Source organism: Pseudonaja textilis, chromosome 15 (genome assembly GCF_049901715.1).
Source record: "Pseudonaja textilis isolate UNSWEBS1 chromosome 15, rPseTex1.2, whole genome shotgun sequence".
Lineage (NCBI taxonomy): Eukaryota > Metazoa > Chordata > Lepidosauria > Squamata > Elapidae > Pseudonaja > Pseudonaja textilis.
This window is the reverse complement of record NC_142004.1, coordinates 2131939-2148289: the sequence shown is the minus strand read 5'-3', so window position 1 is coordinate 2148289 and position 16351 is coordinate 2131939. Positions and strand designations below refer to the sequence as shown.

The following is a 16351-nucleotide window of genomic DNA, read 5'->3' as shown; positions in this document are numbered from 1 at the left end:
TCCAAAGAGCCTCCGGAGCCTGGGAAGTGCAAAAATGACACGACCGCCCCACCCTGGTGCAGGAGGCCGACTAGGCCACGCCCACCCGGCCACCGGGCCGAGAACCCCTTGCTAAAATTTTTGAAGCCCTCCACCTCGGAAGGCTGAACCTCTGGTCCCGGTGTGACCTCCCCGGATTGGATCCCGCGGACTTACTTCAGAACCAAGTTGGTCAAGCTTTGGTAGATTTTCTTCTCCCAGAAGGCGTAATAGGCCGCGAGCCGCGAGGCTTTCCCTGTGTTGGTGTTCACCACCAGGCCTTCCATTTTGGTCAGCAGGGGCCCCACGGAGGTGTACTTGCGGACCAAGTGCTCCATGTCCCTGGCTCGCTCGCGCTTGACGAACTCGAAGTAATCCTTCACACCTGCCCAGGTGGGGAGACCGAAGGGAAGTCAAGGTAGGAACGGCTCAACGAGGGCGGTAAAAGTATAATTCCACCGGAAATGGCTTCGTTTGGTGGCGAGTATCTTGCTCGAATTCAGACAAAATTTACCTGCAAGGTGTTTCTGTCTGAGTTTACTCCATGTTGGGGAAATCTACAACTGGTTTGTAAAATCTACTTATTATGTTTATAAAGAAGTTAAATGAAGCCTCATCCGTCTGTGTTTATTTTTCTGGAGCTGAATTCACGCGACAAAACTCTGACTTACTTACTTACTTATTTATTTATTTATATGATCCCATAATCCCTTGCATCAGGGTGGAGTTGGGACAACTGAATGGAGCTGAGTTTTTTAACGGCCAGGTGCCCTTCCTGTCACCAGTACCGAGTTTTGTTCAGCAAATCATATTCTCATTGTGCCCCGAGAGAGAAACGTCTGCCTCTACCTAGGATCGAATTCACAGCCTCCTGATTGTGAGTTCGAGAGCTCCGCCTCTAGGCCACCGTACCACTCCTGTAGGACCTGCTTTATGACTGTCGCAATTTACAACTACCCATTCGTTCATCTCCACGGTTCAACTCAACTGGAGGCCACGCAGTTCGCGAGGGTGCCGTTTTGTAAGACGGCTCACATTTACGCCGTGGAGTTTTCCCCATTCCACTGAAAGGAACAAAACAAGGACCAAAGAATTGGCCAACCGACCTGGGAGATGCCCGTCTCCTTTGGAAGGAGGGCTTTTGAACAGGTTGGCCGATTCAATCAATCGAAGTTTATTATTGATGTCTTCGGCATTCTTGTGGATCTGATGCACAAGGGATTCAAACTTCCCAATGGCGTGGGTGCACCGTATAATATAGTCGCCAATCCCTGGGAAATAAAAGTCACTGGATCAGGCTCCACACCCTACGCAGGCGTGTTCGGGCTGGTGGTGTATCTGCGTGAGCGTGACAAGCTAACAATCAGAGGGTGAGAGAGTCGGGAGGGACCTTAGAGATCTTCCAGTCCAACCCCTGCTCAAGCAGACGAGTGCTTTAGACTTTAAGAGAGCTGACGTGGACAAGGAAAGAAAGAGCCTCGGAAGGATTCCACAGATGGATATCCCGAGAGGAAAATAATTCAACATGCTTGGGAAACTCTGAAAAACAACAAAGGAACAAGTAAAAATGATATAATAGGGAACAAAAAACGTACCATATTGACTCAGCCTCCCGTCCTTCCAAGGTGGGTAAAATGAGGACCCAGATTGTTGAGGGAAAGAGGCTGACTCTGTAAACCGCTTAGAGAGGGCTGGGAAGCACTGGGAAGTGGTATATAAGTCTAAGAGCTAAGTGGGAAGGAAGGAAGGAAGGAAGGAAGGAAGGAAGGAAGGAAGGAAGGAAGGGCCATGGTGGCGCAGTGGTTAGAATCCAGCACTGCAGGCTAACTCACTGCTCACAGTCACCAGTTCGATCTTGCCCGGCTGAAGGTTGACTCAGCCTTCCGTCCTTCCGAGGTGGATAAAATGACGACCCAGATTGTTGGCGGGGGGGCAAGAGGCTGACTCCGTAAACCGCTTAGAGGGGGCTGGGAAGCACTGGGATGTGGTATATTAAGTCTAAGTGCTATTGCTATATGACACCAGCGTGGTTGAACAAGGAGGAAGGAGATTTCCTGCTTAGGTGGGGAGGGCTGGACTAGATGACCTACAAGGTCCCTTCCAACTTTGATTATCGGAATCGGAATCCTGCTAGGAAGTTCGCGGGACATTTGTGTGGGTGAAAACACAGATACCTGCTCACAAGAGTAATTCAAGACCAGGTGGTCACATTTTTGTTCTATTTAAACGGTAGACCCTCTCCCCGTTCCCAGTGCTGACTCAGTGAAGTAGGTTACCTAAAGAGTTCCAGTTGAGCCTTTTGTAACCGGATCGGAAAACCCGCCAGAGGTCTTGCATGTGTTCGTCCAGGAGCTGCATCTCAGCCTCGTTCAAGGTCCCTACTAACTTGTGGTAGTGGTCCAGCATCTGCTTGATGTTATCCGTGTATCTGAGGCGCCAAGGGAACAGCGAAGAATTTAGACTTCCGCATTGGGCGATTTTAGCCACCGAGAAAACTACCTCAACTTACAACCACAAGGGGACCCCCACAAATTTCCACTGCTCAGCGAGACAGTGGCAAAGTGAACTCTGCCCCGCTGTGCGACCTTTCCTTGCCCCGGTTGTTAAGTGAAAAATCGCGGCAGTTATTAAGTTAGCGACACGGTTCCAAGGTCTATCTGGCTTCCCTGCTGACTTTGCTCGTCAGAAGGCTGCGAAAAGGGGAATTGCGTGACCCCGGGAAACCCTGCAACCGTCGTATGTACGAGTCAGCTGCCAGGCAGCTGAATTTTAATCATGTGACCACGGGGATGCCGCAACGGTCGTAAGCGTGGAAAATGGTCATAAGCGGCTGCTTTTCAGTGGGCCGTTGTAACTCTGAGTGGTCGTTAAATGAATGGTGGTATCCGTGGCCTTTTTTTTGCTGGGCCCCAGAGCTTGCGCTAAGAGACAGGATTATGATTTTTCCAATCATTTTCCTAAAGAGGCATATTGGTGCTCAGAGAAGCTTCATAGGCCTAGCTGTGCCTTTCGAAAGAATAGAATAGAATAAAATAGAGTAACAAAGTTGGAAGGGACCTTAGAGGTCTTCTAGTCCAACCCACTGCCCAAGCAGGGGACCCGATACCCTTTCAGACAAATGGTTATCCAATCTCTTCTTTAAAACTTCCAATTTTGGAGAATTCACAGCTTCTGGAGGCAGGTTGCCCCACTGGTTAATTGTTCTGTCAGAAATTTTTTTTCTTAATTCTAGGTTGCTTCTCTCCTGGATTAGCTTTTACCTATTGCTTCTTGTCTTGCCTTCTGGTGCTTTGGAGAATAGCTTGACTCCCTCTTCTTTGGGGCAGCCCCTCAAATATAGGAAGACTGCTATCATGTCACCCCAAATCCCTTTTTTCCCATCAAACTAGACATGCTCAGTTCCAGCAACTGTTCTTAATAGGTTTTACCCTCCAGTCTTTTGGAAGAGCCTTATAGCTCCCGCTGCCTTAAGAAGGTTCAAAACATTCTCATCCTGGGAACACTTTTTTTGAACTGTTACCATCTGGCAGACGGTACAGGTTAACAATAAAAACAAGGACAAATAGGCTGAAAAATAGCTTCTATCCCAGGGCAGGAGCTCTTTTGAATTCTATTGTATATAGTGCAATATGAATGCAATATCGGGGTTTTCAATTCAGTGTGTGGAGTGGGAAGGATTTGTGTTTGTGTTTATTTTCATGGTCATGATGTGCACTGAAGACGGTGTTCGATTTCGTTGTACGAGGTGCAATGACAATGAAGTAAACTAAACTAAACAGTCTCCTAATCATCTCTGTTGATTAAATGTTTTTAAGAGAAGGAACAGCAGACGTGACCCGTAATGAGGCCAAGTCCTCCATCCTTACCGCAGAAATTTGTCTTCCTGCAAAGCCACATTCCTCGCAATTTCGGGCACGGGGAATCCCAGGTGCTCCATGTACTTGGTTTCGTTGATGATCTCCCGAAGGACGGGCGAAAAGTTGACCACGAAACGTGTCGACTTCTCACTGGTGGTTTCCACCTCCTCTGAACGTACGCTCTGCGAGGGAGAAGATCGAGTTAAGACAATTTATGTAATTTTCTCTTTACATATGGTAAGTAAAACTCAATGTAAACCACTCCCTCCCTGGGGACACAAAGAGAGTTGACGTCCAGAAAGAATTCTACTCACCGGATCTGGAGCCTCTGGGCTTGACTGAACGATCATCCCAGTCAGATGAACTCTAGCAAGGAGAGTTTTTTTCAACAGAACTGGAAGCCTTTCTTCGGTGGTGTTTCTCCACTGGTCGTACTTCACATCTTCGTATTCTTTCATCCTCTTTGCCACCTCCAGGTATTTTTGCTTCACCTGAAACAGACACGAAAAAACTACAAGGATCTTCCTCGAAAGGTTTTTCCCCCCCTTTCCCACCGATATTTGGGCACACAAAAGGCGATTCTGTTGTTAGTCGCGAAATTATGTCCGACCCATCGGACAATATTCCTCCAGGCCTTTCTGTCCTCTACCATCTTCTGAAGTCCGTTTGAGCTCACGCCGACTGCTTCAGGGACTCCCTCCATCCACCTCCTTCTCTGCCATCCTCCTCCTCCTCCTCCTCCTCCTCCTCCTTCTTTTGCAGCAAATCCTTCCTCCTCATTAGGTGTCCAAAGTCTTTGGATTTCATCTTCAGGATCTGGCCTTCTAAAGAGCAGTCAGGGTTGATCTCCCCTAGGACTGACCAGTTGGATCGCCTTGCCATCCAAGGGATTCACAAGAGCCTCCTCCAGCCCCAGAGTTCAAAGGCCTCCATTCTTGGGCACTCAGCCTTCCATATGGCCCCAACTTTCACAAGGCACTCCCAAAATTTAGGTGTCCATCCTAAAAATCTCTACAGCCTGCTCTTTGATTCCCAAAGAAACAGATTTTTAAAAAATAATGCTCTACCTTCAAGGCCAACTCCGAAACGTAGGAGTTATCCAGCTATTCAAGAACAAAACCAGGTGATACAAATACTTATTATTTATAACTTCAGGTAGTCCTCGACTTATAACTATTCCTGCAGTGACCATTCGAAGTGGCAGTGGAACTGCAAAATGTGACTTATGACTGGTCCTTGTGCTTATGACTGCAGCAACATCCCGATGGCCACAGGACCAAAATTGGGGCACTTGGCAAGGGCCACGTATTCACTCAGTCATCCTCTGAGACCTTCCCAGGTGGCTTCCAACAAAGCAAAGTCCATGGGAGGGGGAAACCAGATCCGCTTAATGACTTCATGATTCTCTTAACAATGGCAGTGATTTGCCGAACGACCATGGGAAGAAAAATAATCCTAAAGTCAGGCGTCCTTGCTTAGCGACCGCCTTGTTTAGCCACGGAAATTCTGGTCCCCCAAATTGGGGTCGTTAAGTCGAGGACGTAAGTCAGGTAGCAACAGGATTCCGGCTCACCTCCTTTCCGCGTTCGCTAGCCAGCAGTTCTTCCACTTCCTGGAAGCGAATGATGGTGTGCTTGATACGGTAGAAGAGAGACCGCGCCCAGTAAATGGCTCCGGCCATCGGAGGGTGGTTCTTGCACAAAGGGGGACTGGTGAGGTTGTTGACAAAAATGCCATTGACGATCTCGAGCTGTGGAGGAAGAAGAGCAAACGGGAAAGAGGCACGTTAGCGTTCCGACTCCCGACGGCCCCGGGCCCACTCAGCTGCCACAACCCCGGGAAGAAGGGGGCTCTGCGGAATTCGTTCACGCGAGGAAGGGGGGAACCCTCGGGATCACCTCCTTGCAATACTGCGCCAGGATATCGTTGAATTTCATCATCATCTGTTTGTTGATGGCCTCCCGGGAACGGATGTGCTTGAAGTTCAACAGCATGTCAAAGGCTGCTTCGGCGGAGCGGAGGGTCTTGAAGGACTCGTCGATGAAGTTCTTGGCTTCTTTCTCGATGTCCTGGAAGCCAAGGAGGGCGAGTTCAGAGGAACAGAAAGAAGGCAGATAAAGAGGAAACAGCCAGGAGGAGGCAGAGGAGGAAGGAGGAGGGGATGAAGAAAGAGGAGATGAAAAAAGAGAAGAGAAGGAGGAGGAGGAGGAAAGAGAGGGAGGAGGAAGAAATGAAGGAGGAGATGAAGAAGGAGGAGAAATAAGAATAAGAACAAGAGGAGGAGGAAGAGGAGGAGGAAGAGAGGATGGAGGAGGAGAAATAAGAATAAGAGGAGATGGAGGAGGAGGAGGAGGAGGAGGAGATGAAGAAGGAAGAGAGGAAGAGGAGAAAGAGAGGAAGGAGAAGGAGGAAACGAAGGAGGAGATGAAGGAGGAGGAGGAAGAATAAGAACAAGAGGAGAAGGAGGAGGAGAGAAAGGAGGAGAAGTAAGAATACAAATAAGAGGAGGACTTCTGCTACTTACTACAACTTCCAACTTGAACTCTTCCATCACTGCCTTCCACTGGTTTACACTTCTGAGGTTGAACGGGTCAAAGGTCAGAGCTTCCATTGGGCTGACCAGGCTGTCTACTCGGTACAAGACTTCGTCGATGCGCTTGGGGTCTCCCGTCACGGCTTTCAGTTCAGGCCCAAAGATGTTGTAAAATTCCTCCATGACCTGTTGGGTTAGATCAGGCGTGGGGAACCTTGGGCCTCCGGCTCAGAAAATTCTGGGAGCTGAAGTCCACAAGTCCTAAGAGAGCCATGGAGCCCCACCGCTGGCTTAGAGGGAAGCGGGGGTTAACTTCTAGCTCCTTTGGGAGCATTTATTTGGCTTATGCCATTCTCCTTCCCCACTCCGACATCTTTGTGCCTGTTGTTACCTGCAACACGTTGTAGAGGTCCTGACAGATGAAAGCCATGTAGTCCGTCTTTTCAAACAGCCGCTTCCGATCAAATTCCCACCGAGCGTCTCTTCCTGACGCTTCGATTTTGGCCCGGATATCGAAATACGATTCCTTCCAGATTTCAAGAGTTCGCTTAGCTTCTACCATCTTGATTTTTGCCAGATGCCTGTCTTCTCTGGAGTCCATCAAAGAACAGAGGGGAGGAAGAGGAAAAGGAGGAGGAGGAAGGAGAAGGAGGAGGAGGAGGAGGAGGAGGAGGAGGAGGAGGAGGAGGAGGAGGAGGAGGAGGAGGAAGAAGAAGAAGAAGAAGAAGAAGAAGAAGAAGAAGAAGAAGAAGAAGAAGAAGAAGAAGAAGAAGAAGAAGAAGAAGAAGAAGAAGAAGAAGAAGAAGAAGGAGAAGACACGTATTTGGTACATCTTACAGAGCTAAAACATTTCATGGTAGATTAAAAACACTTTGTCAAGATTGCGGCATTGAACCCCAATTAAATCATGAGTCTCGAGCTAAACTTCCAAAACTTCCAAAGGATTTATTAAGAGTAATCATGCCGGCATGGCCTGGGTGCAGCTAACTCTGAGACACATCATTCATTGTCACCCTTGACCCTGGTTTTCCCCCCATACCCCCTGGGTGTATCGTAATTCATAGTCTCCAATGGGACACATCCATAGCCCAGAGTCATCAATCATGTTCTTGAGTTAGGATTTTGCTCAACAGAAACTTTAGTCACCTAGTTACTATCTTTGAAAAACTATTTATGGAATGCACTTTTGATTTCCAAGCTGCCGCACTGCTCTTTCAAACCCCTTCCCCCCTCCTTTTCTGTTGGCAACTCTGAAAAGACCATAAAAATATTTTATCAGTTGACACACAAACATTAAGAGAAGCCAGATTGACTTAATAACTTTAAGGGATTCATTTAAAGAACTGCAGTGATTTACTTAATAACCATGGCCATAAAATGGGGGAATGACTCAATGAACAACAGTTTCACTGAGCGACTAAAACTCTGGTCCCAACTGTTGGTGTATGTTGAGGACACACAAGTTCTGGGGGCAATCAAGAGTCTTATCTTGGGGACAAAGCCGAGAAGGAGAAGGATCTGCCCCCTACTTGAACAACGTCCGCAGGTCCACGACTTTGCAGACCCTCGCCGAGATCTCCCAGGCGATCCGTTCCATGAGAGGGACCATCCGCTCGTCCTTGTTGTAGTGCCGCGAAATAATCCAGACCATCCGCAAAGCATTCATCAGAGAAGGGATGGTATCCAAGACGACGTTGAACCCGGTGCCATGGGTTAAATTCTGCCCCCGGGGAAGTGGAAAGCCCATATTACGATTCATTTCACACCCGGGGTAGACCAAGGGAGGAAGGAACGGAAGGGTATGGGGTCGGGGGGAGGGTCACATAGAACCCTCCAATGATCACAGCTGGCCAAGCTTTTCAGATAGCATGCTCTAGGAAAGGGGTCCCCAAACTTGGTAACTTTTAAGACTCGGGGACTTCAACTCCCAGAATTCTCCAGCCAGCATAGCTTATCTCTCTTGCAATCCCTTCCTCTGCAATCTCTCTACACTTTAGGAGATTAAGCAGGCATGGCTGGCTGGGGAATTCTGGGAGCTGAAAGTCCCCAAGTCTTAAAGCTGCCAAGTTTGAGGACTCCAGCTCTAGGGGGTAATCCCATGGCATCAAAATCAAAATAAGTTTTTTTTAAATTTTATTTTAACCAGCAATCCTCTTGAAATTTGGGTGATCTTCTCCCCAAGGTCTCATATGAGAACACTGAAGTTCTGTAGCATACACAAACATATACAATCTAATTTTTTTTTTAAATATAAGCTGAGTAAGGTGTAGAAGCCACTTAGATGCTTGCTGGTAGACTAAGTGTGGCTAAATGTCTAGGGAGATTCTCCGTCATCCATGATCACAGTTGTCCCAAAGGTGCTTGTTGTTGTTGTTTTTTCAAGAGGCTACTGGACCTTTCTGGTTTTTCTTTGAAGAGGTTTCGCTTCTCATCCAAGAAGCTTCTTCAAGCTCTTGAAGAAGAACTGAACTAAGAACTGGAGAAGCTTCTTGGATGAGAAGCGAAACGTCTTCGAAAGAAAAACCAGAAAAGTCCAGTAGCCTCTTGAAAAAAAGCACCTTTTGGGATAAACGGGGCTGGTTTTTGTGTGGCACCAACTGCAGATGATGTTTGCTGACCAAGGAGACCCTCTTAGGAAGAGGCCACTTGTTCGTCCGACCCCGCTGGTTGACCAAGAGATACCTTCAGATGTCGCTCCAGGGTGGAAAGAAACCTCACGTTGTCCACCGCTTCCACGTGATGCTTGGAGAGTTCGGCGATGACCACCTGCAAGTTGTCCACGATCCCCGCATTGGCGATTTCGAGCACCTGTAGGACCTTCTTGACTGTGGGCAGCTTCACCTGCTCCGTCAGGGCGCTCAGGGTGGCATTTCTCTCCCGCCAGAGATCGATCTCCGGGAGCGGGCCGTTCCCCTGCAGGCAGGAGGAAGAAAGGAAGACCAGGTGTCCTGAATGAGTCCCTGAACCTTCCTCGTTAAGAGGAGCTGAGCTGTCTTCTTTCTGAGGGCTTATGGAATGAAATATAGCAAAATAATGGAGGACACCTTAAGGCTATATTAGTGTCAGGCATCCAGAAATTGTCCGTTGCAAATCAATAACTCCGAGACAGGCATCCTCTCCAATGGATTTATTAGGAACAACCCTGGTAAGGTCTGTGAAATTTCAAAATTCAAATCATTCCCAGAGCTTCCCACAAATTCCACCCTATCTCCTCCCACTTTACTACACTTCATTAATCACGAGAACCGATTACTTTGCCGCTGACACTTCTAATGCGACATACTAAACGACCTTGGACTTTTCAACTACATCACTCCCCACAACATTCTTCCCACAACGTTTTGGTGGCAGCTGTGAATTCCAGAGCTGACAATCAGTTTTAGTGATGTTGATTGGGGTGGAATGTAGTCTGGATTCCCCGGAGGGAGGGGCTGCGTTCCAAGAGAGAGCAAAGTTTAGATAGTTTGGCTGGGAGGAAGAGAGTCAGGCTAGCTCCTCCCCAGAAGTTCTCCCTAGAGTCTGTCTTTAATGATGCAATTAGTTGCTTTAGTTTCGCACCGTTTCTGTCTATGAGTGAAGGACAATAAAGGACAGGGGTGGGATTCTACCAGTTCGCACCTATCCGCTAGAACCGGTTGTCAACATTCTAAGCAGTTCAGAGAACCGGTTGTCCCAATAGAGAAGACCTTCCCTTCCCTTCCCTCCCTTGTTATGTCGAAGGGCCGGTTAATAGATTTGGGGCTCGACAATGGAGAGATTGCTGAAAAATGCTAACCTTTAGAGAAGTTGCGGCCATCGAATTTGGAGGCCAGCTTGAACCCAATTACCTGGGGAACTTTTCTCTGGAGTTCTTCGTTTGCAGAAGAGATCAACACGAGCCAACCGTTTGCAAGGTTTTCCAATGTTTCAACCACTTCCTGGTCAGCCGCCAGTTCATACGCGTCCCCTTCTATGCTTAACGTCGGCATGTCTAACTTAATTTCCCCTGTCAGGTTAAAAAAGAAGAAGAAGAAAAAAGAAAGTGCAGCTGAGCATCCTGTGATGAGTTCTCAGGCTGACGGTGTCCACCTGGGTTGGGCCCACAGCGCCCAGTGAGTTGTAGTACCACTTTCTGGAGAAGCCCAGGCGGGAGAGGGCAGTTGTAGGCTGTCCCCCCGAGCCACAAGTCACCTTCAATCTGCTGGATGGTCCTCTGAATGTGGCTCAGGAATTTCTGCATGTTCATCAAGAACTCATTCCGTAGATTCTGGTAACTATCGAATACCAGCGGCTTCTTCAGCGCCTTTTGGGCAAGCTGGGAATCTTCCCCCTCAGCTTTCTCAGACTCTGCATGCGTGCTGATCTCATCCAAGCCATACTGGTTGTGGGACATGGCGGGCAGGTACACCTGCAACGACAGCATTTTCACCGCTTCCGACACCTTTCGCTGGAGGTCGACCAACCCTTCACCTTCTCTAAATTCAGGTGCGGCATCTGCACAATCATCCAACTGTTGCTAAGCTGAAACTCCCAGCTGTAGCAGCAGAACCCAGCAGCAAGGGGTGCTGAGAGTCGTAGTCCGGCAACATCTGGAGAAGTTCCAGAGCAGGTCTGCTTTTGGATGTTGCTAGTTGCCAAGAAAGGGCAGTATATATAGAAAAGCTTATTTTCTTGGATGTTTCTTTATCTGACCCTACTGAAGTGTCCTCTTGGGAGAAACACGGTCTAGGAGATGACCTGAGGGAGGCGTCAAAGGAGTCATCAGTCTCGAATCCCATCAAACCCACAAGAGATCTAAGTCCAGCTACCTTGAATTCTTTTCTATGCTTATCTCCCGCTCATTTCCCTTGACCGTTAGCAGTTCAGATTCTTGTAGAGAGCCTAAGCTTACAATAAATCTTTTATCCTCATTTGAACGGCCTGAATTTTCCGATTTCTCTGGCACTTGACACTTGGATAGGAATCCTGAGCTATGCATAGAAGGCTGCCCACGTTGTCAACTTCACTACTGAGACCCTCACAAAGCCACAGTGAAGGCCTGAAGACAAAACCCGACCAACTAAAGCCTCTCACCAGGGCCAAGATCTGTTTGAGCATCAACAGAGTGTTGTTGTTCAGGATGCCGTATTCCAAAACTTCGGGCAAGACGTCGTTGGCTTCGGCCAGGTCATTGGGTTCCGACACCGTTTCTGGTGACAAGAGGAGAAAAGGATCTCTGAAGTGGATTCCTAACTTCCAGAGATCTCATGCCTACCTTCTAAGGGAATCGTGGGCGAGCAAACTTCTAGGAAGTTTGGGTTCATAAAGCAGTGAGAAGAACGGACCAGAACGTTTGAATGCCTTCCCTCTCTTTGCCCATGGAGAAACAGCCCGGGAAGAGAGCAAGCTGGTTATTTATAACTGGCGTGCTAGCTTGGTAAAAAGAAGCAACCATTTTTGATAAGAGGGTGTGTCCTGCAGCTGGATAGGGGGGTGAAGCGAGATGCTCAAAAGAGACCCCCCACCTAGTTTCTCAGGGTGTAAAAGAGATGGCGGGAGAATTGTGCTTTCAAACATGCAAGATTGAGGTCGGCCTTCCTTTGCAAGTAAACCAGACAGGAAACTCAAACAGATGAGCTATAATTAAGTCTACTTTACTGTAATGCTACATTAGCAGAACCTTGCACGCCTGAAAGTACAAATGTCCCACCGTCTCTTTTACAGCTTAAAAAGGGAAGGTCTCTTCTGAGCATCTTGCTCCACCCATTCTCCAGCTGTAGGCCACGCCCTCTCACCAAAAATGACCCTTTGTCCACCAGGCTGGCACGCCAGTTATAAATAACCAGCTTGGTTATAAGTTAGGGGAGGGTCTCTTCTGAGCCCCTTTCCCCATCCATTATGCAGCTCTGGTCTCTGCCCTCTCTTACCTGACTGTTCTCTAAAGCTACCTTCACAGAATCTTGCAAGTTTGAAGGTAGAAATCTTCAGACGAGCTAACTCCACTTGATTGTAAAGCTACACTCAGAGAATCATGCAAGTCTCAAGGCACAACTCTTCTGCTGTCCCTTTTACAGCCTGAGAAACTAGGGAGGGTTCCTTCTGAGCCTCTTTCTCCACTCCTTATACAGCTCGGGGATATGTAGCCTCTTTATCTATCTGATCATTCCCAGGCACCGCCTCTTCCACCGTCGTTCTCACATACCATTACAGAAGTTTAGCTTCAGGATCACTGAATTGGGTCCTGATGGGGGACTTCATTAAAGAGAGAAACAGAATTAAGGGGCAAATATTTCATTTGCCAAGCAGAGGTCATGGACGGGCGGATGAAATGGGACTAAAAGAAAGACAAAAGGGGCTTCTGGAATGGGAAATGTCGTGACGCTCCGTTTTGCTCCAAGCCTTTTTTTTCCCTTTCCAATGCTTAAAATACCTGCTGTCTCTCTCAGGAAAAAGATGGTATCACTCTCCACAAATTCTTCCGGGATATCGTTCACCGCCATGTGGTAATAGAGATTATAAACTTCTTGCTTCACAATTTTCTGAAACGGAGAGAGACCAAACGGCTGCGCTTAGAAAGAAAATCAAACACACCTTCTGAATTTGGATTTGCCCAACAGATGCGCTGAATCACAAGGAACCCGCCAAAGCAACGGCTGCGTTGAGAGCAGAATAAATGTTCTCGGCACACAATTGTGAAGGGTGTCACTTTGGGGCTGCTTTTCCCATTTGCATTTGGAATTCGGTTTGCAAGAGATTAAAAAAAACAAGCCAGTATTTTGAAAAAGAACACTCCTGATTCAAAAAAGAGAAAAGCTGTGGTTTACGTAGGTAAAAAGAATTCCCAAATCTGTGGTGATCCATGGCAGAATGAACCCTACAAAGAAACGACAGGGCTGACACTGAAGCAGAGCGAGGGAGACTTACTTTGTACGTCCGAGGCTTTCGTCGCGATATGCCCAACTCGCGTTCTATTTCCGTCATGCCTGACCTGACCGAGGCTGTGGAAAGGGTCCCACTCATGGTTTTGTCTCCTGGTTCGTTTACGGATGTCCTGCTCCTCCAGCTTTTCTCTAAACGAGGGACATCCAGAGCAAGAAATCAGACATCACCACAACACTATTACACTGCACTGTTAGACTATTAGTAGTAGTAGTATACATGCCAATATCTCTGTTTTCTTCTATTTGAGTTTCTCTTCAGATCGTATAAATAAATCTCGACTTTTTTGTAAATGATATGCCCTGACAATACACTGTATTCTCACGCACACACACACACACACACATCTATCTATCTATCTATCTATCTATCTATCTATCTATCTATCTATCTATCTATCTATCTATCTATCTATCTATCATCTCTCTCTCCGTACCTACCCACCTATCTATTTATGTATCTATCGATCTATCTGTCATCTATCACAAGGGTCTTCAAACTTAGCCAGCTTTAAGACTTGTGGACTTCAACTCCCAGAATTCCTGAGCTAACATGACTGGAGGAGGAATTCTGGGAGTTGAAGTCCACAAGTCTTAAAGCTGTCAAGTTTGAAGACCCCTGATCTATCATCCATCCATCCATCCACCCACCTACCCACCCACCTACCTACTTAACCTACCTACCTACCTACTAAAAGGGATCCCACCTGCGGATCTTCTTCCCTGCATTTTTTCCGTGTTTACAACAATATTAAATGTTGCATGATAAAATACGAATGAAAATAAAGACAGTAGGGAAATGGAGAGCGGGGGGAAGACAGGAAAAAAACCTGATATTACTCCCGCCCTCCCCCCCTGAGGCTGGCAGCCATTACCCACTTGCTTCGGTGATGGAGGTGGAGGAAGTGTCCCACATTCTCTGCGAACTCGTTTCATCCTCATCTGTCCCTTCTTCGTATGGCACATCTGTTTCCAGAAAACACAAAATATGAGGGTGTTGTTTTTTTTCAACCAGAATTGAATTAACTAGGGGAGTCTACACGAAGGCAGAGAGGCCCTATGAGAGCATCCAAACCTTACTTGGATTTATTAGACTGGGCTGCGCACAGAGTCCTCTTTCCAAAGGGAAATTCCAGACAGACTTTTAGTTATGGCTCTCCAGATCAAGTTACTAGTCCACAGGGAATCAGCCTTGGTTCCAAAGGAACCATGAAAAAAAAAATGGAAGACCGAGGCTGCACGTTGGGCAGGGAGTTAACATTTTGATGGGCCCCATGTATGTTTAATTGTCCCACTGAATAAATTATGCTATTGTTTATCATCCTTGGTCTCCTACAGGCCACTGTTGAATTTTCTCTTCTAGAATGTACAAAATAAATTGTGATTTTCTTGGGTGAATGGAGCAACATTAGCTGGCAATGCAGAAACATTACTGGGTCCTGAGGGGAACTATAATTGAGGAAAAAGAGGAGAAAGCAACCCAGCTATAAATATATAATTTATCACAAAATGATGGATGGATGGATGGATGGATGGATGGATGGATGGATAGATAGATAGATAGATAGATAGATAGATAGACAGACAGACAGACAGACAGACAGACAGATGGATGAGGGGGGAATAAAATCTGCCATTTCCAGCCAATGAGGGGCCATCTGAGAAAACTAGGGCTGGGTTGCTGGGTGAAGAGCCAATGAAACAGCGGAGCCCCCCAAAGTGGGTAACCAATCGGCTGTTTTGGCGGGAAACAAAGGGCTATAAAAGGGGCAGCAGGCAAGGGCATCTCTCAGAGAGCTGAAGAGGAGGGAGGAGGTGGCAGGAAGGGCAGCCCTGAGGGGCCAAAGAGCTGAATCCCCTCCAAAGGCACCCAGCCACTCCCTGCTGAGCCCCTGAGCAACTGGGGCAGCTGAAGCGCCTGAAGGCTGAAGTCCTGAAGAGGCCAGAAGAGCCAAAGCCCCTCCAGAGGCATCTGGGCTGGAAGCAGAAGAGGCCAGAAGGGCTGGAAGAGGCCAGAGCAGCAGCCCTGAGGGGGAGCCAAAGGGGCAGAAGTCACTCCCGGCTGGGCATCTCGGGCACCTGGAAGCCCCTCCAGGCTTGAAGAGACCAGAAGGAGCCAAAGAGCTGGAGGTCCAAAGGGGCCAGAAGGGCCTGAAGAGACCAAATAAGCAGCCTAGAGGGGCCAAAAGCTTTTGCTGGAGTCACTGACAAGTGAGCTGGATGTCCATATAAATTAAATAAAAATATGAATAAATAAGTTGCTGAGGAGGGGGAATAAAATTTTTCTTTGCAGGAGGAAGAGGAGGAAAGCCAATCTGGGGGGGGGGTGTTGTGGGGAGAAGGGAATGGCTTTCTGTGGGGAGGGGGTGTCCGCAACGCAAGCTATCGCAGCAGGGCAGGAGGAAGGCGCTCTGCATGCGCCCAGGAGCCTGTCAGCAAGCCAAGCGCAGCTGGGCGGGGCGCGCACCGATCTCGACGTCGATCTCGTCGAGGCGCAGCTCCTGGCGGAAGAAGAGGCCGGCGGCCTGGCTGTCCTCGGCGCTGGCGCTCATGTTGAGGAAGTGGAGCAGCTGCTCCGTCTCCTCGCCGTCGTTGCGGTTCAGCAGCTCCTCGAAGGGAGCCGGGTCTCTGTGGCCCAGCCCGCGCTGCAGCCGCTCGCCCACCCACTGCACCCGCACGTCGTCCATCGCCACCCCCGGGGAGCCGCGTCTGGCCGGCCGAACCCGCCCAACCGACGCCCGCACGGTCGCCGGGGCAACGGCGCGCGGGGGAGGGCGGGGCGCCAGCGGAACCACGCCCCCTTCTCGGTGCGAGCTCCTCCCGCTCCCCCTCAAAAGCACGAACTACAGTTCCCGTCGTGCATTGCTGTCGGCCCCTCTTTTTCCCTCAGCAGCTGGAAAAAACAACGAAATGCGATGCTTTTGTGAAAAACATTTTACACTGGAGCAAAAACAACTAAACATAAAAAGCACTCTGCACATGCCCTTCAGGCAGGGTACAGGTTTCAAGCTCAAGATTTTAGGGCTGGTATTTACCCCCCAACCCCT

General features: G+C 48.4%; 1 protein-coding gene across 1 annotated transcript in view; it reads right to left on the bottom strand.

The window, feature by feature from the left end:
* The window catches only part of DNAH10 (dynein axonemal heavy chain 10), a 58934-nt gene extending 42911 nt beyond the window's left edge, over positions 1 to 16023 (bottom strand). Inside the window, exons 1-18 of the mRNA XM_087913054.1 lie at positions 15772 to 16023; positions 14184 to 14270; positions 13291 to 13436; positions 12797 to 12905; positions 11461 to 11576; positions 10579 to 10795; positions 10236 to 10393; positions 9091 to 9321; positions 7938 to 8128; positions 6800 to 6998; positions 6400 to 6594; positions 5774 to 5944; positions 5449 to 5625; positions 4190 to 4366; positions 3885 to 4057; positions 2295 to 2446; positions 1125 to 1289; positions 196 to 403 (exon numbers count right to left, since the gene is read on the bottom strand). Coding sequence (XP_087769180.1) covers positions 196 to 403; positions 1125 to 1289; positions 2295 to 2446; positions 3885 to 4057; positions 4190 to 4366; positions 5449 to 5625; positions 5774 to 5944; positions 6400 to 6594; positions 6800 to 6998; positions 7938 to 8128; positions 9091 to 9321; positions 10236 to 10393; positions 10579 to 10795; positions 11461 to 11576; positions 12797 to 12905; positions 13291 to 13436; positions 14184 to 14270; positions 15772 to 15991 — 3092 coding nt within the window. The 5' untranslated portion in view covers positions 15992 to 16023. The remainder of the gene's footprint in view (positions 1 to 195; positions 404 to 1124; positions 1290 to 2294; positions 2447 to 3884; positions 4058 to 4189; positions 4367 to 5448; positions 5626 to 5773; positions 5945 to 6399; positions 6595 to 6799; positions 6999 to 7937; positions 8129 to 9090; positions 9322 to 10235; positions 10394 to 10578; positions 10796 to 11460; positions 11577 to 12796; positions 12906 to 13290; positions 13437 to 14183; positions 14271 to 15771) is intronic.
* Between the last annotated feature and the right edge of the window lie 328 nt (positions 16024 to 16351).